Source organism: Cataglyphis hispanica, chromosome 8, assembly GCF_021464435.1.
Source record: "Cataglyphis hispanica isolate Lineage 1 chromosome 8, ULB_Chis1_1.0, whole genome shotgun sequence".
Classification (NCBI taxonomy): Eukaryota; Metazoa; Arthropoda; class Insecta; order Hymenoptera; family Formicidae; genus Cataglyphis; species Cataglyphis hispanica.
The window spans coordinates 4,386,499-4,409,025 of record NC_065961.1 but is presented as its reverse complement, the minus strand read 5'-3'; the positions used below and the strand labels follow the sequence as shown (position 1 = coordinate 4,409,025).

The 22,527-nt window shown below is 35.0% G+C and overlaps 4 protein-coding genes across 9 annotated transcripts; 3 read left to right on the top strand and 1 right to left on the bottom strand.

The window, feature by feature from the left end:
• The first annotated feature begins 170 nt into the window (after nucleotides 1–170).
• On the top strand, nucleotides 171–2,606 carry LOC126851663 (SWI/SNF-related matrix-associated actin-dependent regulator of chromatin subfamily B member 1). Of its 5 annotated transcripts, none has more exons than XM_050595838.1 (6): nucleotides 171–311; nucleotides 695–1,164; nucleotides 1,248–1,384; nucleotides 1,445–1,760; nucleotides 1,938–2,114; nucleotides 2,194–2,606. In XM_050595838.1, the coding sequence occupies exons 2-6, from the start codon at nucleotides 713–715 to the stop codon at nucleotides 2,231–2,233; spliced, it is 1,122 nt and encodes a 373-aa protein (XP_050451795.1). In that variant the 5' UTR covers nucleotides 171–311; nucleotides 695–712; the 3' UTR covers nucleotides 2,234–2,606. The 5 variants fall into 5 exon arrangements, with proteins under 5 accessions (XP_050451795.1, XP_050451798.1, XP_050451797.1 ...); XM_050595841.1 differs by having other exon boundaries at nucleotides 190–335; nucleotides 1,248–1,375; nucleotides 1,448–1,760; XM_050595840.1 differs by having other exon boundaries at nucleotides 190–335; nucleotides 1,248–1,375.
• A 1,155-nt stretch (nucleotides 2,607–3,761) lies between these two features.
• On the top strand, nucleotides 3,762–7,062 carry LOC126851657 (putative tricarboxylate transport protein, mitochondrial). Of its 2 annotated transcripts, none has more exons than XM_050595829.1 (4): nucleotides 3,762–4,043; nucleotides 4,624–5,058; nucleotides 5,659–5,879; nucleotides 6,086–7,062. In XM_050595829.1, the coding sequence occupies exons 1-4, from the start codon at nucleotides 3,905–3,907 to the stop codon at nucleotides 6,266–6,268; spliced, it is 978 nt and encodes a 325-aa protein (XP_050451786.1). In that variant the 5' UTR covers nucleotides 3,762–3,904; the 3' UTR covers nucleotides 6,269–7,062. The 2 variants fall into 2 exon arrangements, with proteins under 2 accessions (XP_050451786.1, XP_050451787.1); XM_050595830.1 differs by lacking the exon at nucleotides 3,762–4,043 and adding an exon at nucleotides 4,186–4,261.
• Nucleotides 7,063–7,997: 935 nt separating this feature from the next.
• On the top strand, nucleotides 7,998–18,194 carry LOC126851720 (tetratricopeptide repeat protein 28). Its single transcript, XM_050595969.1, has 15 exons — nucleotides 7,998–8,410; nucleotides 9,141–9,398; nucleotides 9,470–9,872; nucleotides 10,004–10,561; nucleotides 10,732–11,027; nucleotides 11,100–11,565; nucleotides 11,789–12,196; nucleotides 12,439–12,816; nucleotides 12,984–13,764; nucleotides 13,898–14,571; nucleotides 14,660–15,162; nucleotides 15,268–15,630; nucleotides 15,732–15,969; nucleotides 16,126–16,341; nucleotides 16,507–18,194. Exons 1-15 carry the CDS (start codon nucleotides 8,387–8,389, stop codon nucleotides 17,160–17,162), a joined length of 6,222 nt encoding a protein of 2,073 aa, XP_050451926.1. The 5' UTR covers nucleotides 7,998–8,386; the 3' UTR covers nucleotides 17,163–18,194.
• Nucleotides 18,190–19,612, bottom strand: LOC126851721 (peptidyl-tRNA hydrolase 2, mitochondrial-like). The gene is made up of 4 exons (XM_050595970.1): nucleotides 19,432–19,612; nucleotides 18,969–19,160; nucleotides 18,687–18,872; nucleotides 18,190–18,411 (listed from the first exon to the last, which is right to left on the bottom strand). Exons 2-4 carry the CDS (start codon nucleotides 19,128–19,130, stop codon nucleotides 18,229–18,231), a joined length of 531 nt encoding a protein of 176 aa, XP_050451927.1. The 5' UTR covers nucleotides 19,131–19,160; nucleotides 19,432–19,612; the 3' UTR covers nucleotides 18,190–18,228.
• Nucleotides 19,613–22,527: the final 2,915 nt, after the last annotated feature.

Here is a 22,527-nt window from a genome sequence, read left to right as displayed (position 1 = left end):
CAAGTTGTGGAATCCTGTAGAATAAAGTAACGTTTAATCGACCAATCAGGACAAAAAAGATCAACGATTCTTTGTCTTGATTGGTCAATCAAATATTACTCTACGATAAAATTTTTGAACGTATCCTATGGTAATACATCTTAATATAATCATCCTTTCTTTGTAGATTCGTTTGTCTATGCCAAAAAAAAAAGAAAAAACAATACGATCTTGATTTTCGATAACGAAATGCTTCTAGCCTAAATATATATCAAAAAATATAAACAAATACGTGACAGAAAATATTTATGAATATTCGTAAACGTGAATAGGTGTGTGAATTATCTTTCTTCCATGTGAGTTTAAATATGTCTACAAGTTTTAAAATCGCTCTCAAAAATATTTCCTTCAAAACAGTAACACAGTCAACATTATCAATTTTCTATCTGCTGAGATAAATATTTAATAAAGATGTATTAATTTTCGTCAACTCTTTACATATACCTGTAATTTAAAAAAAAAGAAAAAATATTAATAAATACAATAAATTAATTGGATACACTTCATTAATTTAATTATTTTACAAACTCAGTAATTATTCAATATGTCAAATACATTAAAATTTTTATATCTTATCGCATGTTTTACGTTCTTAAAATAATTGTTTCATTTTGTTTCATTGCGAAACACTTGATTTATTTTGTTAAAATTACAGCAAAACTAAACTATCAAAATGGCGTTACGTACCTATGGAGACAAACCCATAAGTTTCCAAGTAGAAGAAAATGGAGAATACTATTGTATCGGATCGGAAGTCGGCAATTACCTGCGTCTTTTTCGCGGATCTTTGTATAAACGATATCCTGGCATGTTTAGAAGATCCATAACCAATGACGAACGTAAGAAATTAGTGGAGCTTGGATTAAGCCAACATGTTCTGGCATCTAGCGTCTCGCTATTGAGAGCTAGCGAGGTAGAGGATATTATAGAAGGCAATGATGATAAGTACAAAGCTGTGTCTGTGCATTCAACTGAGCCACCTGCACCTAGAGAAGGTAAATCCAAAAAGTCGATGGCATGGGTACCCAGTTTGCCAAACAGTTCACACCTGGATGCAGTTCCTCAAGCCACGCCAATAAATCGTAACAGAGTGCACAATAAAAAAGTTAGAACATTTCCATTATGGTAAGAAATTCTATAATAAAGTAAATATGGAATTCTGTATTATACGCAGCAATTATAATTTTCACATTTTATTTTTGATATAGTTTCGATGATACAGATCCATCAGCAAACTTGGAAAATGCAGCACAACAGGAAATGCTTGTTCCGATCCGTTTAGATATGGAAATTGAAGGTCAAAAATTAAGGGATACTTTCACTTGGAATAAAAATGGTATGTATGGTATGTATCTGTAGATTCAATAACAAAAAGAACTCTGATAAAATAGATTTTTTGTTTCAGTAGAAAGTCTTATAACACCCGAACAGTTCGCCGAAGTACTATGTGATGATTTAGACTTAAATCCATTAACGTTTGTTCCTGCAATTGCGCAAGCAATAAGGCAACAAATAGAAGCATTCCCACAGGAGACAATTCTAGAAGATCAATGCGATCAGCGAGTAATAATCAAGTTAAACATACATGTAGGCAATACATCTTTAGTAGATCAAGTAGAATGGGATATGTCTGAGAAAGAGAACAATCCGGAGAAATTTGCGATGAAACTTTGCGCGGAACTCGGTCTTGGCGGAGAATTTGTCACTGCCATTGCTTACAGGTAGAATAATAAATCTTTTCTTTACAACTGCAGAATTGTATTTATCTTAGAATGATATCACTATACATACTCAATTTTCTATTATCTAATCTAATAATATTTAATGTATTGAAGGAATCAACGGGAAAAAAATATTTTAATTATTTCGAATATTTTTCTCATGATTTATGTTTACAGTGTACGCGGGCAGTTGTCGTGGCATCAGAGAACATACGCATTTTCCGAAGCGCCACTTCCAACCGTGGAAGTCCCTTTTAGACCTCCGTCAGAGGCCGATCAATGGGCACCATTCCTGGAAACTTTAACGGATGCGGAGATGGAGAAGAAGATACGCGATCAGGATCGAAATACTCGGTAAGAATTAACTTAATTGTAAGCTTAATTTTACTTTATGATAAATGTAGGCATATCATTCGCTTATTCTCTCTTTCAGGCGTATGCGACGTTTAGCAAACACGACACCTGGCTGGTAAGCCACATTTAGAAAAAGAATCCCAATACAATCCACATTTTTTAATGAATACTATTTCAATTTCTAGTATATATCTCTTGATATTTATAGTGTTAGAATAAGAGTAACAATATAATTTTTATTTCAACACCATTTGCATCATAGAATATAAAATATATATAATATAGAAACAATTATTTGAAAGAATAATGGATGCACAGTTGCAGAAATACAACAGTATAATCAATGGTGTTTATGTATGTATGCTGCTCATGGAATTTACCCTTTATATAAAATGTAAATCTAATAGGCTATCTCTCTAAATTTTTTAAATTAATTTTGGAGTCTATTTTTCATGTATATTTATTTGTATAAAAAAATCTGATTTCTTGTTTATTGTGTGTTAGGTATAAGTTATTCTATCCGACATATCTATCATATATAGTATAATTTACAATGTTATTGACATGTATTATATAACACTTTTTATAGTATCATGATCTCTGATAACTGTATACTGATACACACTACAACTTTTTATAGTAATTAACTTTGATAGTAAGGAGAGAATATAATGATTTAAAATTACTCTTTTCATATAAAAAATTATATAATTGACAAGTTTCGGATGCTGCATATCTAAAATATTTGTTATGCTTTATATAAGAAAATTTATTATAATTATGACTGTTGTTTTATTTTAATCAGCCATAATCATACGAAATAACAGATCACATGATTTTATACTCATTCATGATAAACTACCACTCTGAAGCATATGTCGATGTGAATATTATCTAAAGTTTCGGCATCTCATTAATCATGTGTTTCAACATCATGCCGATTAAATGCGAAAAGAGAAAAAAAATATTTATGCAACAGATAATTGCCTTTGAATTGATAAATTTATACGATTTATTTTACAAATATGTAAATTACTCCATTCTTCATAATATTTATTAATTTTTATTCATATTAAATGTAAACATATATGTTTTACCTTCCAAAGAATTCCGATAAAAATAGAATCGATTTCATGACGATAGAGAGAGAGAGAGAGAAGCAAATCTTTATATTTAGTTCATACTGGACTGCACTGGACTATGGACAGGCGATGACAGGACCGCAATAGGCCTGATTGGTACCCTTAACCGAAATATAATTATCTTTCAATTCGCTCACTTTTCGCTAATTAATTTTTGAATATAATTTAATGTCTTGATGTCTCTCTTTTTCTACACATCGAACAAATCGTTTTGAAATAATTGTATTTAACAGAAGCAGTCGAATGCCTGTAAAAAATACTGACACACTACAGGTCTGTCTATTCAAACATCTGTTTTTTCTCGCTTTCTTCTTTAAAAGTATTTAATTTATCTTAAAGAGAGAAAAAATACAAACAAGCGCAATTAATTCAAACAGATTCCCTCCCTGTCTCTCGTTTGTTGTTACATATATATAAAAAACGAGGCAAAAATGCAGGTCGCAAGATAAAGCAATAACACGATAGATCACGACATTCGCGTCGTCGTTCATGTTGCGGAAGGGGAAGAATCTGGAGGGGAAACCGGGTGTGTTACGGCTCATCGGAACGTCTCGTGTATGAGTGTCAATCACGCTGCGTTCAGCTGTCGGAGTAGGCGGCAGCGCGATTGACGAGGACGTCTAGAGATTGCGGTGCGCACCGAATATCATGGATTCGAAGAAGCAGCAGCGATCGCTGGCGACCGCATGTCGGGGCACGCTACCGTTCCCACGAAGGCCGTGGATGAGCGAGACCGGCGTTGCCGCCGCCGCCGCCTCGGGCCTGGGCCTCAAGGGGGTCATAGCCGGTATGTTACTTTCGTTCTTTCTCCCTCTTTCTCTCGGCGAACGCCCATGTTTTTTCCCCCTTCCTTCCGCCCCTTCGACCTTTGACACCTGTCAGGAGATCGTTCGCGGAGGAAACCTTTTTTTGGAGCAAGGCAATCTGGCAAATCGTACGATGGTATGAGAGATCGTGCGATTATGCGAAATTGCATATGTATTTATGCACATACGTATTCACCTTGTAAATATTTTTTAAGTCTTGAAACGTGACAAAGACATAGCTTCGAAATACATTCGCTCCTTTGCACCATGACTTTCAAATTTACGCAAATAATTTCCAATTATAATTCTATTATTTATATTTATTATAATTATAATTCTATTTATTATAATTATAATTCCTTTCTCTTATTTTTTTTTGCATATTGATTGCAAATAATTTTGCTCTTCTATTATTTTTTAATGACATTTTTTAAATTACTCTTGCAGTCAGTCTTTTCTCGACAAAAGATTTTTTTTATAACGACTTAATACACATATACTATGTGTTTCTAAAATTACAAGTATTATACTTGAGAAAATATACAATTGGTATATTTTTAGGTGGTATTACTGGAGGCATAGAAATTTGCATCACATATCCAACGGAATATGTAAAGACACAGCTGCAACTGGATGGAAAAGCCGGTGCTGGCAGAGAGTATACAGGAATAATCGACTGCATAACCAAGACTATTAAAACTCGTGGATTTTTCGGCCTATATAGAGGCTTATCCGTCCTACTCTATGGTTCTATACCAAAGTCGGCGGTGCGATTTGGTGCTTTTGAGACAGCGAAGGACCAATTAGTGGATGCAGATGGAAAACTCAATCCGCAAAGAAGACTCTTGGCGGGTCTTTGCGCCGGAGTATGCGAAGCTATTTTGGCAGTCACTCCGATGGAGACAATTAAAGTGAAATTTATCAACGATCAACGTTCGGCAAATCCAAGATTCAAGGGATTTTTCCATGGAGTGCGCTTGATTATAAAGGAACAAGGTAGAGAAATTAATTTGAGAGAAGATAAAAGTAATTTAATTCTTCAAATTTTAAGGAAAATATATATGACATATATATATATATATATATATATATATATATATATATATATATATATATAATTATATTAAATATATTTTTAAACGAAATCAAAATTTGCTTGAATCTTTTGTGTGAATTCTTTTGTTAAACATTTTATTTTAATTTTTTATTAATCTATATTCTTTTATTTAAATAAATTGTAATATACTTAAATTACAATTTACTTACAATATATACACACAGAGAAATATTATAGAATTATTTCAGCAAGTGTCTTTATACAGTTTAACCTTCAGTCCACTCAGGAGTTACATAATTATATTTAATTGGGTCAAATTACAACATATGCTTACATAGTTGGTTTATCACAGTATATTGTAAAATACTCAACTTTTTATATATATATATTTCCATATTAAATAATGGATACATAATTGTAATTAAAAAAAAAGTTTGTTAAAAATTCATTATATATAAATAATATATTAGAAATACAATTATATTTAATTATAGGAAATATGTTAACAGTAATACATGAGCTATTTTTATTGTATATAGGTTTTAAAGGAGTGTATCAAGGAGTAGTACCTACAATCTTAAAGCAAGGATCCAATCAAGCTATTCGTTTCTTTGTGATGGAAACATTAAAAGATTGGTACAGAGGAGGTGACACTACCAAAAGTGTTCCTAAAGTAGTCGTTGGTGCATTTGGCGCAGTTGCTGGTGCAGCATCTGTTTTTGGAAATACACCTATTGATGTTGTAAAAACTAGGATGCAGGTATAATATGCATATATTGTGTTTTTATATTTATATTAAAAATTATATATATATATATATATATATATATATATATATATATATACATATGTTATTAATTTCTTTAAAATTAATATATATATATATATATCTTTGTTTATTATTTGATTTTATCTCTGTCAAATTATTTGTCAAATTCTAAACTTGCAATTTATCTTTGTGCTTAGGGATTGGAAGCTGCAAAGTACAAGAATACTATGGATTGCGTGATTCAAGTGTGGAAGAAGGAGGGTCCAACAGCATTTTATAAAGGAACCATTCCACGACTGGGCAGAGTATGTCTAGACGTTGCTATAACATTCATGATATATGATTCCTTCATGGAACTTTTCAACAAAGTATGGCCTTAGGTCTGTCGCATTTGTATATACACATTATACATTCTTTCAAATTTTACAAATATTGCTTTCACATTGACATACTTTTTATAAGCATATTTGTATGACATATATATATATTTTTTTTTGTTTTGTCAGAGTTTATTTATATTCTTATTTAAGAGATATATATATATATATATATGCGCGCGATAAAAGCTTTTTAATGGGAGTGTTTGTGTCAAAAATTAGAAAAATGTAAATATTGCAAATGCATTCTATTTCATCGATTTTGAAACGATTTTTATGGCATAAAGAGTAATTTTGCACAATGATGTGATGTTACTACCTCCGGCTCTAGCATTTATATATAATGTGCAGTGCACAAAAATTATTATTTTAATTGTGAAAGCTTCGTGTTTTGTTGAATTAGTGTATTATTCATACATATTACTTTATTTAGTTATAGAATATTGTAATAACATTATTCTGCAACGACATACATTCCTGGAATCACATTCGTTCTGAGTTATAAGTATGAGAATAACATTTTCATAAATTCCTGACATGTATGGAAATAGTCTATATATAATATATCTGTACGCCAATACATAGATATATATATGCATTTATATATATACAATGGTAATAACAAAATATATTTATGTACAATTTTATAAAGAGAAATAGCATACTTAATGATCGAGCGGGGGAAAATCACCTCAACGAATTTAATTTTGTATAATTTCTCACATCTAAGAGAATCATACCAATGTTGCAGAGGTAAAGATAAGACAATGTATATTAATAAAAAAAAGTTTATCTTATTGCTATGTAGTCATTTCTTGACATATATATAATATTTTTTCTCTGATAACTAGAATATATAAGTAACATATAAATATATGATATTTACTTTGCATAAAAAAATAATAAATATTAAACTAATATTTTAAAATAGAATTTTGTTTGCTAGAATCTGATTTCATTTGGTTTAATACATCTATTTTGCTCCTAATAGATCTTTTTTTAAATATAAATTGGCATAGCTCCAAGACTATAAAAATAGTTTGGAAAACTATGTCTGAATTTCAGAACGAGCGTCTTTTTAAAGAGTGCATGCTTATGAAATGATTCAACTTTTGATTTTGTTTGATTCTTGAAAAATATAATTCTGATAAATAAAATTAAATATATTTTTATTAATATAAAAAAGTATAAATAATATAATCAAAAAATATATATATCGATTCCATATATATGTTATTTAAAAATTTCAGGTCATAATTATATAGAAAAGATTGGTACAACTTTCTCTCTCATTACGTATAGAAGAAAGTCCTTCCATCATTCGTACTTTTATATATACATGGTATCCCGATCATAACGGTTTCTTCTCTGGTTAATGCAAAGAATACCCGGTTATTCCCGGATCATCTCCTACAATTTGAATATTCAATGGAGCTAGATAAAATTTAAGACTGAGGGACGGACGTCCGCCTCCCTAATATTCAGGAGGCGCGAAATGCGTTTAGTGGATCCTGCTGCTGCCGTTGCATGCAATCGGGGCACGCTCATCGCGAACCCCGGTATCTTCGCGCGCGTAGCCCGCCTCTTTACATATGTATATGTATGTGCGCGCGGGCGCGTATGCTGATGATAGTGTTGCAGAGCAAGTGGGCAACACGGCCCCGCGCCGAGCAAGAGTCTATCGATGAGAGGGAGAAAAGGAAAGAGAGAGAGAGAGGGATGCAGCAAACAGCCGGAGCAGTGCCGGCCCCGCTTTGGGCCCAACGGGGGGACCCGGGGTCACATTCCAAGATGGCTGTGCCTGAGGAATGCAGTGGGTGCCCCCCTAAGACTCCTGCCTCCCTCCTTTTTTATTAATCGGTCCCATTTGCCCGTTCTAGCGAAAAGAAACTTCCTTTATTGCTGCTCGTAGTGAAATAATATAATGGATTAAGTGTTAGTTGGTGAGATACAAAATACAACAAGCTAACGTCGAGGGAAGGCGCCAAGATAAGTCCTATCACAAAAGAGAGAGAGAGAGAAAAAGGTCGCACATTCAAAATCTGGGCCTGTTTTTCACGCCAGCTCGCCGTGTTGCAGATGATGCCCATGCCAGAGGATGCTACTAGCTCGTCTTAAACAATGTCTCATAGGGATATCTCTGAGGTAACGATGAGTTTTCTATCGTCTTGCAATTTTAGACTTGATCTCGGGTCAGTGTCTTGCTCTCGCACGTTTATATATTTCTTATTATATAATGTTTTGATTTTTTTTTTTTTTTGATTTTGGAGGCTCGAGTTGGTCTGATTTATGCTATATATCTATTAAAACCAGTGTTTTTAATTTATATATATTTATAATTTATTTTAATTTATATACAATAAATATTATTTTTTTACATTAGTTAATATACTAATTTTATTTTTATTTTTTCTAATAAATATTATTTATATATATTGGAATTGTTTATATATATTTATATATATTATTTATAAATAATGGACCATGAAAATATGTCTGAGATTATCTTTATTTTTCAGTTTTATTTAGAGAATTTTTCTAAAGAAAAAGTTATATCTTATATATATATATAATTTCTTATATACATATTTCCTCTCTCTCCACACACACACGCGCGCGCGCGCACACACACACACACACACTTATATTATTGATTTTATGTTATTACATTGTATATTAAACATTAATTACTGCTTTATTACTGCTCTTATCGGATTGAGCTCACCTTTTAAAGTTTTATAGCTTTTTTTATATATGATTTTTTATAAATGTAGATATCTTTCTTTATTTATATACAGCTATCTTAATTTTATCCACAGATAAAAGAAGGAAAAAATTTCTTGATATAAAATTGTCATTATTCCTTGGTACTCAGGTGGATCCCGAAGGTACGTCGACCTTGGCCGCTGGATCCAAGGCATTATTCTTGGAAACGGTGCGCAGGAGTAATGCGGCATGCCAGAATGGAGATTACGCACTTGCTGCAACATTGTATACGGAAGCCCTCGCCTTGGATCCCCTCAGTCATGTATTATACTCAAACAGATCAGCTGCGAGACTCAAAATGGGATTATTTGCAGCTGCGTTACAGGACGCTGTCAGAGCCACCGAACTGAGCCCACAATGGCCAAAGGTATATATTTTCTCTCTTTTTTGTTTTTTCTGTTATACATTACACATCTATAATAATCACATTATGATCAGGCGTACTATCGGCAAGGAGTTGCTCTGCAATGTCTAGGACGTCACGGAGAGGCTCTCGTTGCCTTCAGCACGGGATTAGCTCATGATGCGTCCAATCATCAATTATTATCCGGCTTAGTAGAAGCATCTCTAAAATCTCCTTTACGACCGACCTTAGAACCAACGTTTCAGCAATTGCGTGCGATGAAGCTTGACGAATCCCCGTTCGTCGTCATATCAGTTGTCGGCCAAGAATTACTCGGAGCTGGACAATATAGAGCAGCTGCTGGCGTGCTCGAGGCTGCTCTCACAATCGGTTCGTGTAGCCTGAAACTAAGAGGATCCGTATTCTCCGCTCTATCTAGCGCGTACTGGGCATTGAATTCTTTGGACAAGGCAATAAATTACATGCAACAAGATTTGGGTAAGCAAAAGTAACAATAAGATTCTGCAAGTAATCTAATGTAAGTTTTTTACACTGACTTTAATTTGTTATTTTTTTACTTGTAAAGGTAGAATGAGACTTTTTTTTTTATTGACAATAAAAACTTTCAGGAGTGGCACGTTCTCTAGGAGATACGCAGGGCGAGTGCAGAGCCCATGGAAACTTAGGCTCCGCTTATTTTAGCAAGGGTAGTTTCAAAGAGGCCTTAACGGCTCACAGGTATCAACTTGTTCTGGCTATGAAATGCAGAGATACGCAGGCTGCGGCTTCGGCATTGACCAGTCTGGGACACGTGTACACGGCAATCGGCGATTTACCGAACGCTTTAGCCTCTCACAAGCAGTGCGTACAATTAGTGAAACAGATGGGCGATCGACTACAGGAGGCTCGCGAGATTGGCAATGTCGGAGCGGTTTACTTGGCGATGGGTGAATTCGAAAGCGCTGTCGATTGTCACACGCAACATCTGAAGATAGCCAGACGGCTAGGTGATCGTGTGGAAGAGGCGAGGGCTTTTAGTAATTTGGGATCTTCTCATCATTATCGTAGAAATTTCGGGCAAGCGATGACTTATCACGAAAACGTTCTGAGAATAGCGCAAGAACTCGGTGACAGGGCTATAGAGACCAGAGCATACGCAGGATTGGGCCATGCCGCTAGATGTGCAGGTAATAATAATAATAATAATAATAATAATAATAATAATAATAATAATAGAACAGTTACTTATAAAACTCTATTATTATTATACTGTAATATATTATTATATGATTTTATATATATCTTTTAGTACTAATTTTTGTTTATGCGTATAAAACAATTTCATTAATACACATAGGTGATCTGGGGCAAGCCAAGCTTTGGCATCAAAGACAGCTTGACGTCGCGTTGGTCACGAAAGACAAAGTGGCTGAGGGACGAGCTTGCAGCAATCTGGGCATAGTATATCAATTGCTTGGCGAACACAATGCCGCTTTAAAATTACATCAGGCGCATTTGGGAATCGCGAGATCATTAGGAGACAAAGCCGGTATGGGTAGAGCCTATGGTAATATCGGCAATGCTTACAATGCTTTAGGTTACTACGAACAGGCTATCAAGTACCATAAGCAAGAGTTAATGATAAGCAAGGAGGTAAGATTCTTGAAAGTACATGGTATCCTAAAAAATTATATATTAAATTCATTGTATTCGATTTATATTCAGGTTAACGACCGTAGCTCGGAAGCTAGCACGCATGGAAACTTGGCGGTCGCCTATCAAGCTGTGCAAGGTCACGAGGCGGCATTGAGACATTATCGAGCTCATTTGGCCATAGCGCGCGAATTGAAGGACACGGCTGGCGAGGCATGCGCATTGTTAAATCTCGCCAATTGTCTTTCCTCGCGCGGCAAATTCGAGGAGGCAGTGCCTTATTACGAGCACTATCTCATGCTATCGCAAGAGTTGCATGATGTGGAAGGAGAAGCTAAAGCGTGCCACTTTCTGGGATACGCTCACTATTGTCTCGGAAATCATCGAGAAGCAGTGAGATATTACGATCAGGATTTAGCGTTAGCGAAGGACTTGCAGGATAAGTCTGGAATGGGAAGAGCTTATTGTAATCTAGGATTGGCTCACTTAGCGCTGGAAAACTTAGACACTGCTCTGGAATGCCAGAAATATTATTTAGGTAAATCTTATGCGGATACATCCTTTACGACATTTTCTCCAATAAATTGTTCTATTAAAAGTTTGTGGGAAATAATATACTATAAACAAAATAAAAATTCTACAATATATATATAAACAAAAAAATAAAAGATATTTATTTAATGATAAAAAATTTATTGGTATTATATATCCACATTAGAGTAATAATTATAATTGAATAATCGTTAATTATTTGATACTAGCAATCGCGCATATGACCAAGCACCTGGCCGGTAAGTTTCGCGCTCTGGGAAATATGGGCGACTGTTTACTACGCATGGGAGAAGCCGAGGAAGCTATCAAAATGCATCAACGTCAATTGAACTTGGCACGTCAAGCCACCGATCGCAGCCTGGAAGCGGCCGCTTATGGCGCTTTGGGAATCGCTCATCGAGCTACGAAAAACTTGGACAAGGCACTCGGTTTTCACACGCAAGAGTTAACTCTGAGGCAAGAAGCCAGCGACTTGCGCGGCGAATGCAGAGCGCACGGCAATTTGGGCGCAGTGCACATGGCACTAGGACAGTACACTCACGCGGTTAAATGTTATCAAGAACAGTTGGAAAGAGCGAAGGAACTAGCGGATTCTGGAGTTGAAGCTCAAGCATTAGGTAATTTAAGCATCTGAAATAAATGTTTAAAAACTTTTTATTCAAAATAAATTTAACAATAATAAACATCGTGTATATAAATATATAATGCATCGTGTTAGAATTGTGAAGGGGGTAACTCTCTTCTCATGCGAAGATAAATTGATAATATAAAATAAAATCATTTTTATTCAAAGCTTTTCAAAAATTTGATTTAGAAGATTGAAAAATATTTTTTTGCTTATTATTATTTTTTATTACAGGAAATTTGGGTATAGCTAGACTTAATATGGCACATTACGAGGATGCCATTGGTTATTTCGAGCAACAATTGGCAACTTTGGAGCCGCTAATCACCGGTACAGCTTTACTCGACAAAACTCGAGCACTCGGAAACTTAGGAGATTGTTACGAGGCCTTGGGTGATTTGGAAGAAGCTATCAAATGCCACGAGCAACAATTAACAGCCGCAACAAAATTGAAAAGCTTAAGAGATCAAGAGAGGGCATATAGAGGATTAGGAAGAGCTCGCGAAGCTACCGGAAATTTACCGGAAGCTTTAGTATGTTTCGAAAAGAGATTAGTGGCCGCTCATGAAGTGGACAGTCCCGAAGCGAGAGGTGCTGCTTATGGGGATCTAGGTAAATTAATATAAAAATTAAATTTAGATAAATTTATAATTTTCTTAAGTTTTTAGAAAAAAAATAGATTATACAAAAATATTCTCATAGTAAATATATATGTTTCTATGCGAATCACATGAATTCTTTCTTGATTGTGCGAACTGATTTTGCCATATAATCTGTAGGCAGAGTACACGCTGCGTTGGGTAATCATGAACAGGCTGTCAGTTGTTTATCTCACCAATTGGCCCTCGCTCGCGGATTGGGTGACAAAGCGGCCGAAGCCGAAGCAGCGAGTGGATTAGGAGCGGTACATCTTCTGATGGATGATCCAAATTCTGCATTACGCCATCATCAATTAGAACTGTCGATCGCTGAGGGTCTGGATGCCGCTGGATTGCAAGCTCGCGCTTGTGCTAATCTGGGAGTGACTCAAGAGACTTTAGGGCAGTATGAAGAAGCTATAAGATTGCAGGAACAATCATTGAGTTTGGCGGCTGCAGCGGGAGATCAACCTGCTCGAGCAGCGGCTTTCACGAGTTTAGGGAGACTTCATCATCTATGCGGCGATTTACCTCGTGCTCTAAGTTATCTACAGTCAGGTCTGTCCCTATCTGAAGGTTTGGGCAGAAGGGAAGAAGTCGCAAGATTGAGACACAGACTTGGTTTCGTGCACTGGGAAGCTGGAGAAGCGAGTATTTCCGTGGAACACTTGGAGAAAGCCGCGAATTTATTAGAATCATTAGAGGGAACTTCAGTGTCTCTTACTTGCGGGCAACTCAGTCGAATCGAGTTGCTGTCAGAGACGTACACAATGTTGCAAAAAGTACTTATCAGCCTGAATCGAGCAGAAGAGGCTCTGAATTGGGCGGAAAGATCCAGACGTTCAAAGAGTAATTCTCTGGATGATACGGCTCATTATTCGGAGATCATTGATCGACAGCGCGGAATTATTTTATATTATAGGTACGAGCTTTTTGCATTAGTAAAGTATAATATTATCTATATTGTATTTAACATTTCTCAAAGCATTTTTTTATTGTTTGAAAATAAAATTTTATTCTTAGAAGATAAAAATGACCGAATAAAATGATTTCAGTGAGGTGGGATGTGAATTGCACGCATGGTGCTTAGCACCAGGACGCGGATTGTTACGATTCCACTCCGCAACATTGGAAGACGGAGTAGGTCTAGAGAAAAAAGTGCTTCAAGCGCGCGAAGCACTCCTGGATGAGAGCAACGAACTCATTGAAGAATCCACCAAGATCCCATCAAGGGGTCATCACTTGAACGCCAGTTCTTATAGTTTGAGCAGTCTCTTCAGCGTCGGTTCCGTAAGCTCTCGTGCCGGAAGCGCACGTTGGGGACGAGGCGCGAAAGGACCTACGTGGCAGGCACCGTTACCGATACAAGTACTATACGATCTTCTTCTTGCTCCGTTCGAGGATCTGCTACCGCCACCGCGAAAGGAACTAATCATGGTAGTAGAAAAGTCGCTTTACTTGGCGCCATTCCCGGCCTTGCAGTCCAATCCGGGTGAAGATTATCTATGCGAGAGATTTTCGTTGCTAGTAGTGCCATCCCTCGCAGCTCTCAGAAAAAGATCTAAGACACCTGTACTGGAAGGTGGTGCTACTGTGGCCGCGCTGGTCGTCGGGAATCCCGTACTACCGGAGGACATTCGAGAGGAGTATAGTTGGCCAGAGAGCGTCGCTTCCACTGAAACCGAATCTGAAATAGTCGCCGAATTGTTAGAAGCCCGCGCGATGACCGGTTAGTTAACTGTTGCTACACGAAATTTTTTAATTGTTTCCTGATTTTATAAAAAATAAAAAAATTTTGCTCTTATTGTTCACAATAGGTCTCGAAGCTACCAAATCAGCGGTTTTACGATCTCTACCGGATGCAGAATGCGTTCATTTGACGGTGCCAGTCTTCTGGAACACCGGCAGCTTGGCGTTTTCACCCGATCAGTGCGAAGAGCCATCCGAAAGACCGGAATATCTCATAAATCAGGCGGATTTGCTCAGATTGAAAATGTCCGCTCGTTTAGTAGTCGTATCCAGAGGTCACGGTTGGAATAATGTAGAGTGCACGAATGCTACATCGGACGGTATACAAAATCTCGCCAAGACTTTATTAAACGCGGGTGCGCAATGCGTACTGATAGGAATGTGGGCAGTACCGCCAACTGCTGGTAGTATTCTGTTGCGGGCTTTCTATAGCGCGATGTTGCAAGGCGCGAGAGCGTCGCGTGCACTGGCCGAGGCGATGCAAACCGTCCAGCATACTAGACATTTCGCTCATCCCGCTAATTGGGCCGGTTGGCTACTCATTGGCGGAGACGCGAGATTATCCAATAAGGTAAAATAACACTGATTTAATGTATTCTATCTTAGATTAGATGTTTTGTATTTCATAGTTTCATTGAGCCATTTAACGGCTGCATTATATCTATTGTTTCATCAGGTCGCACTCATGGGCCAAGCATTGGCAGAATTACTGCGTGGTGGTCCCGAGCAAAGTAGAGACGCGCTGCGAGTGACACTTCATCTGGTGGAAAAATCGTTGCAGAGAATTCATCGCGGACAAAAAAATGCAATGTATACGACTCAGCGCAGTATTGAGAATAAAGTGGGCACGGCCACCGGTTGGCGAGAGCTTCTGATGTCCGTGGGATTCAGATTCGAACCAGCCGGCAATGGAATACCGTCATCTGTGTTCTTCCCACAAAGCGATCCCGAAGAGAGACTAACGAGATGCAGTGCCAGCTTGCAAGCTCTATTGGGCTTAGGTCAATCGTCGTTGCACGCATTAGCTAGGCTTTTACAGGTACTGATTTATTTTAATCATATTTAAAAAAATATTTTATTTATGATTTTTCAATATATAATTTTAATTTTTGATAATCAATTGCTGGAAATATTTTACAGGCACCAGAAGCTGCAGAAGATGTCATCGCTGCCATGAGAAGAGCTAGTTGTGCCACAGAAGGACAAGAAGTTATTTTACCTGTATACGTCTGGAGAGCATCGGGATCGCATGAACTGTTTGCTAGCTTAGGTTTCGACTTGATGGAAGTTGGACAATCGGAAGTGACGTTAAGAACAGGCAAACAAGCCTCACGTAGAGCCGTCCAGTTTGCTCTTCAAGCTCTTCTTGCATTGTTTGGTAAATTTAATAATTTATATCGATGCAATATATCATTAGTATATAAAGAGAACGATTTGATACATTTATAATGTAAAATAATATTTACTTTTACAATAGAAGAAATTTTGATTATAAATATAGATCAATAATATACATCCATGTAACGTGTTACAGATACACAAGAAGCACCAAAAAGTCTTAGCTTAGATTCGAGCAGTTCAATGGAAAGTTTAGCTTCCGTGGCTCATACCGAGAAAAATCTCGAACGACCTCGACTGGGAGGAGCATTCACAAGTTATGTACGACATCGTGGCGAACCAGATGGAAAAACTATGGAACCGTCGAATGTCTTGATACCAGCGACACGACAGCCGTGTCCAAATGGTGGGGGTACGTATAAATATTTCAAACAACAAGAAAGAGAATGCAAGTTAACTTCCTATTTATTCGATTAAATGTTAAAACAGCTATCAAACTTTACAATTGGAAAAAAGAATCTTATATAAAAATTAATCGAAAATATCGAAATTTTCTGATTATATTGATGTGTTCCAGGTGAATCAGACGTAGCATTCACACCTAGTCCTCCCGTGGCGCTCAATTTAAATCATCAAACGCGAATTCGGAATCTTTATCCCGATCAAAATTCATTAAGACCCGGCTCGAGCTCGAGCAGTTCAGTGACAGATTGGGACAACGGCCATGCCACTGTATTGAGACGTCAGCCGCTACCGCCGTTGCCGGCTACCATGCTGGAAAGGCTGAGCGTAAGAACGGAAGTCGGAACGTCCAATTCATCGCGGAAGCTGCGGCACTCCGCGACGACCAGCGAGGATATCTGCAATTCTCAGACTGAAGTGCAATCTACAGAAACGCATCCGCCAAACTTACGGAACCTGGCCACCTCCCTGACAAGTCTGACGCGCGAGCTCACGCCCACGATCTCCGAAGTATATCACGAGCGAAATCTGGGATTAGGTTTAGCGCCGTCCTTGTCGAAGTTATTGGAGGAGGTAGGCACCGTGCCCACCGAGAATGAAGAGTCGCAATCGACGAAAGCGATGGATCACAATCAGACGCAAAATTGGATACAAAACGAGCCGGAGCTCTGCCGGAGAGACGAAGCCGACGGTAGATCTATCGCCGAGTCGCAATGCAGCGCCGCCAGTTCGAATAAAATACCTCGGAAGGCTCCCGCACCACCGGTATAGATTATTTATATTTATAAATTAAAACGTAATTGTATGCGGGAAGAATATAGTACTGGGTACCAAAGAATGGGAGATACACGCACACATCGGAGAACTGATTGCTGCCGCTGGCAGTAAATAATCGACGAAGAGAATATAAATTTGTATTTATCAATGTCTTCATATTCGAACTAAAATACTTCGTAAAAAAATAAACTAGCAATCTCATAAATGCTTTAATATACACTAGATGCATTTTTGTACACATATTTGTTTTTCGTACGTATTGAACCTCGCGGAATAATATGAGCTCTAACACGTACGAGGACGACATAATTTCGTTAATAAGGGATAGTATATGTTTAAATATAATTGTAATCCGTCCAAACGTTTATAATTATTAACGTTTTTAATTATTATTTAGGGCAAAAGATGATCGTACATGAAGTTTATACATATGTTGATCAGTTAAAAGAATCCATTTCTCGACATATTCGACTTCAATATACATGATCAATACTCGCTTGTTTATGATAGCTTTAGTTGCACCAACATCCAAACTTTAATTCGACTATTACACACATATTATGCATGTTAATTTTATGCAGAGAACGATAGTTAATTCAAATCATATACCCTATTGCATCGACAACTTGCTTACCATAGTATTTCAAAATGTACACATACAAATTCTATATATTAATTTTAAGAAAAATTTAAGATAAGCTGCAATACTTCTTTTGGTTAAAAATTGTGAAGGGAAGTATATATTTCGTTGAAAAAATATCTTATTCAAAAGAATGTCAATTTAAAATTCTACTTTTTGCAAAGCGACATCGAGAGATAATAAAAATCATGTAATATTAATTTTTTCAATATATAGACATAAATATTAAAAATTTAAAATATTAACGTTGCTTTTATCATATTATGATTTTTTTTTCATTCTCTTATAGAAACTGGAAAATTATAACAACAGACTGATAATTTAAATAATAGAAAATGTGTGTGAGGATATTAAAAATAAATTATATATATAATCATAAAGTACATATTAAAAAGATCATAATTTTTATTTGATGAGTAGTTAAAACAATTTCAAATGTCCAGTTACTTGATCTATCAATTTTGCTGGACCAGGTCCGACCCCACACACCGTTTTACTTCCTGCTGCTATTTGGGTATGTCCTGCATCTTGTACAATATTCGATAACAGACCTACAGCTTTAGCTTGCTTTGCTATTTCCAGAAGAGCAGCTTCACTATCAACCTGAAAATCAGAATATCTTTTTTTTCATACATATGTATGAAAGGTGTGTGTTAAAAGATATTTATTTCAAATATGTATATTTAAATATATTTATTCAATGTCAAATGACATTTTTTTTTATTATAACCTTATAATCTATACTTATATTGTGACTCTTAATATATTGAGCTGATAGAAGAAATATAAATTTATCATATTTTGTGAAAATATATACTTTCTCTCTTTATTTCCTTATATATCAATCATCAGCATCCATATTAATTTAGATACAATACCTTAAGAGTGATCTTAGCTTGACCAGACTCTTCCCAGGCTTTCAAAATTTTTGGATGTTTTCTCGCAGCCTTGTACGCTGCAACAGCAGCATGCGAACATTGCGCTGCCACTTTTCCTTTTCCCATTTTCAAATCTGTTCTGATTACTAGAATCAACTTGTAATTATCATATTTGTCAGTATATACCTATATACAAAAAATATACAATTATAAACATTGCAAATTGTTAGTTGAATGAGTTTTTTTTACGCAATTGATAAAAAGATGAATTCATATTTTTACCATACTATTATCCATTTCGTCTGAGTCTTCAGAAAATTGATGACTTTTTTCTTTTATCATGCCCATTAATCTATACAAGCAATAACCAAAGACAGTTGCAGCTATAAAAGCAACTTTTGGATCTGTAGCTTGCGATACAATTGTCTCAGTGATGTCGTACATGACTTTTATTAATATCTGATGAGATAAAATCTATAAATGTGTATATGATAGTTAAAAGATATTGAAAAGGATCATTATTTATAACAATTCAGAGAAACGTAAATAATGTATTAGATAAGTAAAATAATGCTATAAAGCATTGTAAATAATAAAAACAATCTACAGAATATTGCAATTCATACAAATGTTTAATATTTCATTTTGAAAATTTAATATTGTAAAAAAAAATCATATATTTTTCGAAATAAATATTTTCGAGCAATTTTTAAAAGAGCAATTTGTAGATATATTTTTAACTCACGTAGAAGAAAGAGAAAATTCACGAATTTTCATAAACTTTTTCTGTCATGCATTTGTTTATATTTTTTGATATATATTTAGAATAATTGCATGGCATTTCATACTGAAAATCAAGATCTCATGTGCTTACAATCTTGATCACAGACGATTTTAGTAATTTTTTTTTATAGACATAGACTAATGAAATAATATAAAGTTTTGCGCTCATAATACAGTGGGTGTGTTCGAAGAACTCGCTATCAGCGTTATTTAGAACTAACATTCGCAGAGCTGGATAGCACTATTCCCTATTTCCAGGGATAATTGTATAATTGTAATAATGAAAATGGCTGTATATGTGCGCATATGTATTACAAAATGTGAATATTTTCCAGCACACACAGATGACATAATGTAACATATAGTATCACATGATTAACTATGAATATTGTCATCTGTGTAATTTGTTGAAAAATATCCTGTGCCTTGAAATGTATAGCGAAAGCGATTGCGTCCGATATCTAATATATATATGTAATAAAATGTATGCGTGCGTGCGTGCGAATGTACGAAATATAATGTACAGCGAATACAGCGAAAGCGATTGCGTCCGAGACTCGATATATTGAATATATGTATAAATAAAATGCCTGCGATGCGTGCGTGCGTGCGTATGTATGTATGTGTGTGTGTGTGTGTGCGTGGGTGTGATAAAATGTAGCGTGCAGCGAAAGCGATTGCATCCAATATTCGATATATATATATAATGTGTGTGTGTATGTGTGTGTATAATTATACATTTTATTTTATTATTTGATAAAACATCGACGACAAAACGCAAAAATAGAAAAGATATTATGTAATTATGTAATATATTTTGTAATTTTTAAAAATTAATAAAAATTTTATTAATAATACAAAACGCATATGTCTTCTTATTGAACACATACCCATCTATTCCCACACATCATATTGTGCCACATATATCTCTTTTTAATTATATTTTCCTGATACATTTTTGCCAATTTTTCGTTCTTAAAATGATTGAAACTGCATTTCTTGTAAATTAAATAGCAGGAAAATATAATCAGCAAAGAAGTGGCACAAACCAAAGTTTCAAGAAACGAAAAAAATTTAATATTCAAAATCCGCAAAAGTATCAGGAGAACATGATCAGTAAAGAGGTAACATATCAGGAGAACATAATCAGCAAAGAGGTGGCACAAATTCAAATTTTAAAAAGCGCCAAAATTTGAAATTTTAAAAATCGCAAAAGTATCAGGAGAACATGATCAGCAAAGAGGTAGCATATCAGGAGAACATAATCAGCAAAGAGGTGGCACAAATTCAAATTTTAAAGGCGCCGAAATTTGAAGCTTTAAAATTCGCAAAAGTAACAGGAGAACATGATCAGCAAAGAGGTAGCATATCAGGAGAACATAATCAGCAAAGAGGTGGCACTAATTCAAATTTTAAAAGCGCCGAAATTTGAAGCTTTAAAATTCGCAAAAATAACAGGAGAACATGATCAGCAAAGAGGTAGCATATCAGGAGAACATAATCAGCAAAGAGGTGGCACTAATTCAAATTTTAAAAGCGCCAAAATTTGAAGCTTTAAAATTTGCAAAAGTAACAGGAGAACATGATCAGCAAAGAGGTAGCATATCAGGAGAACATAATCAGCAAAGAGGTGGCACAAATTCAAATTTTAAAAGCGCCAAAATTTGAAGCTTTAAAATTCGCAAAAATAACAGGAGAACATGATCAGCAAAGAGGTAGCATATCAGGAGAACATAATCAGCAAAGAGATGGCACAAATTCAAATTTTAAAGGCGCTAAATTTTAAAATTCAAGTTTTAAAATCTGCGAAAGTATCAGGAGAACATAATCAGCAAAGAGGTAGCATAAAATAAAATTTCAAGAAGAAAATTTGAAGCTTTAAAAAAAATTCACAGAAATGTCAATTTTTTTTTTTTTTGTTTTACGAAGGAAGAGAAAAATGCATTATGCATTCCCACCGGCCGGTCCGGTGGGATATGCGGGACTCGCACCCGCTAAAAAACTCTCCCTGCAGTTAGGCTAATCTTTGACATGCTCCCGATACTTATACAAATTTAAATTTTGAGATATTTAGGAATATGATAGGCAAGAGAGGTAAATAAATAAAAACTTCATATTTGAAATTTTAAAAACTCCAACTTTATTTTCTTTTTTCATTGATAGTATAGTGAAAATTATTATCTAAAAATTGTTTTACTTACAACTCATCTCTCAATTTTCACAAATAATCACTGTACAACTTATAAACTTTTAAGAAGAAAAAATCCATATATATATATATATATATATATATATATATATATGTCTAATATTATTTCGCAATTATACATATTTTCCAACAAGAGCCAATGAATTAGCCAATTGAATTGATGTAGAATTGAACTTAACGTGTAGAATCGAACTTAGCTGTATAGACTCTGAATATACAAAAATATATATCGCATTGTTATTACAATTATATACGTATGCGTTTTTTCATATGTGTAACAAAAAACAAGATGCCAAATACATATATCTTATTACAGCAATGAGTGTACAAAGAAATATATAATACATCATATTGATAGAAAAAAAGAAAGAAAATACTTTAATATATGATGTCGTTGATGATACAAAATACTAAAGTATACTAATAAATTACTTAAAAATTGTTTTGGCAAAAAATATGCTTATGAACATCGTTGTTTGATAAATCGATTTAAAAAAGAGAGAATTTTAATGACAAATATTTTTATCAACTTTAGGAATAATTCAGACTTCTCTGTTTATTGTATATTTTTATAGAGAAAAAATCACAACAAAGTTGCATAAATGAAATTGAATATAATTTTTCTTTAATCCTCATACTTCCAGTTACAAAATTAAAATAATACAATATATTCATGCAATGCTTTATACTTTGTGATGTATCTATCTTGAAAATAATGATCTGTGTTTACATGTGCACATTGGAAGCCCGTTTCTGTTAAAAAAAGAAAGACCAAGTAAATAAATATGGAAGCACTAATATTATAAGAAGATTGTTTATAACCACAAGATCATGATGTTTTAACTATAT

Bases quoted from the DNA above. Each gene is read 5' to 3' on its own strand.
- LOC126851663 (XM_050595838.1), top strand. From the start codon at position 713: ATGGCGTTACGTACCTATGGAGACAAACCCATAAGTTTCCAAGTAGAA. The intron at 1,165-1,247 runs GTAAGAAATTCT...TTTTTGATATAG, and splicing joins GTTAGAACATTTCCATTATG to TTTCGATGATACAGATCCAT. The intron at 1,761-1,937 runs GTAGAATAATAA...TTATGTTTACAG, and splicing joins GTCACTGCCATTGCTTACAG to TGTACGCGGGCAGTTGTCGT.
- LOC126851720 (XM_050595969.1), top strand. From the start codon at position 8,387: ATGTCTCATAGGGATATCTCTGAG. The intron at 15,631-15,731 runs GTACTGATTTAT...AATATTTTACAG, and splicing joins CATTAGCTAGGCTTTTACAG to GCACCAGAAGCTGCAGAAGA. The intron at 15,970-16,125 runs GTAAATTTAATA...AACGTGTTACAG, and splicing joins AGCTCTTCTTGCATTGTTTG to ATACACAAGAAGCACCAAAA.
- LOC126851721 (XM_050595970.1), bottom strand. From the start codon at position 19,130: ATGTACGACATCACTGAGACAATTGTATCGCAAGCTACAGATCCAAAA. The intron at 18,873-18,968 runs GTAAAAATATGA...TTTTGTATATAG, and splicing joins ACGAAATGGATAATAGTATG to GTATATACTGACAAATATGA. The intron at 18,412-18,686 runs GTATTGTATCTA...TCTGATTTTCAG, and splicing joins AAGCTAAGATCACTCTTAAG to GTTGATAGTGAAGCTGCTCT.
- LOC126851657 (XM_050595829.1), top strand. From the start codon at position 3,905: ATGGATTCGAAGAAGCAGCAGCGATCGCTGGCGACCGCATGTCGGGGC. The intron at 5,059-5,658 runs GTAGAGAAATTA...TATTGTATATAG, and splicing joins CTTGATTATAAAGGAACAAG to GTTTTAAAGGAGTGTATCAA. The intron at 5,880-6,085 runs GTATAATATGCA...CTTTGTGCTTAG, and splicing joins TTGTAAAAACTAGGATGCAG to GGATTGGAAGCTGCAAAGTA.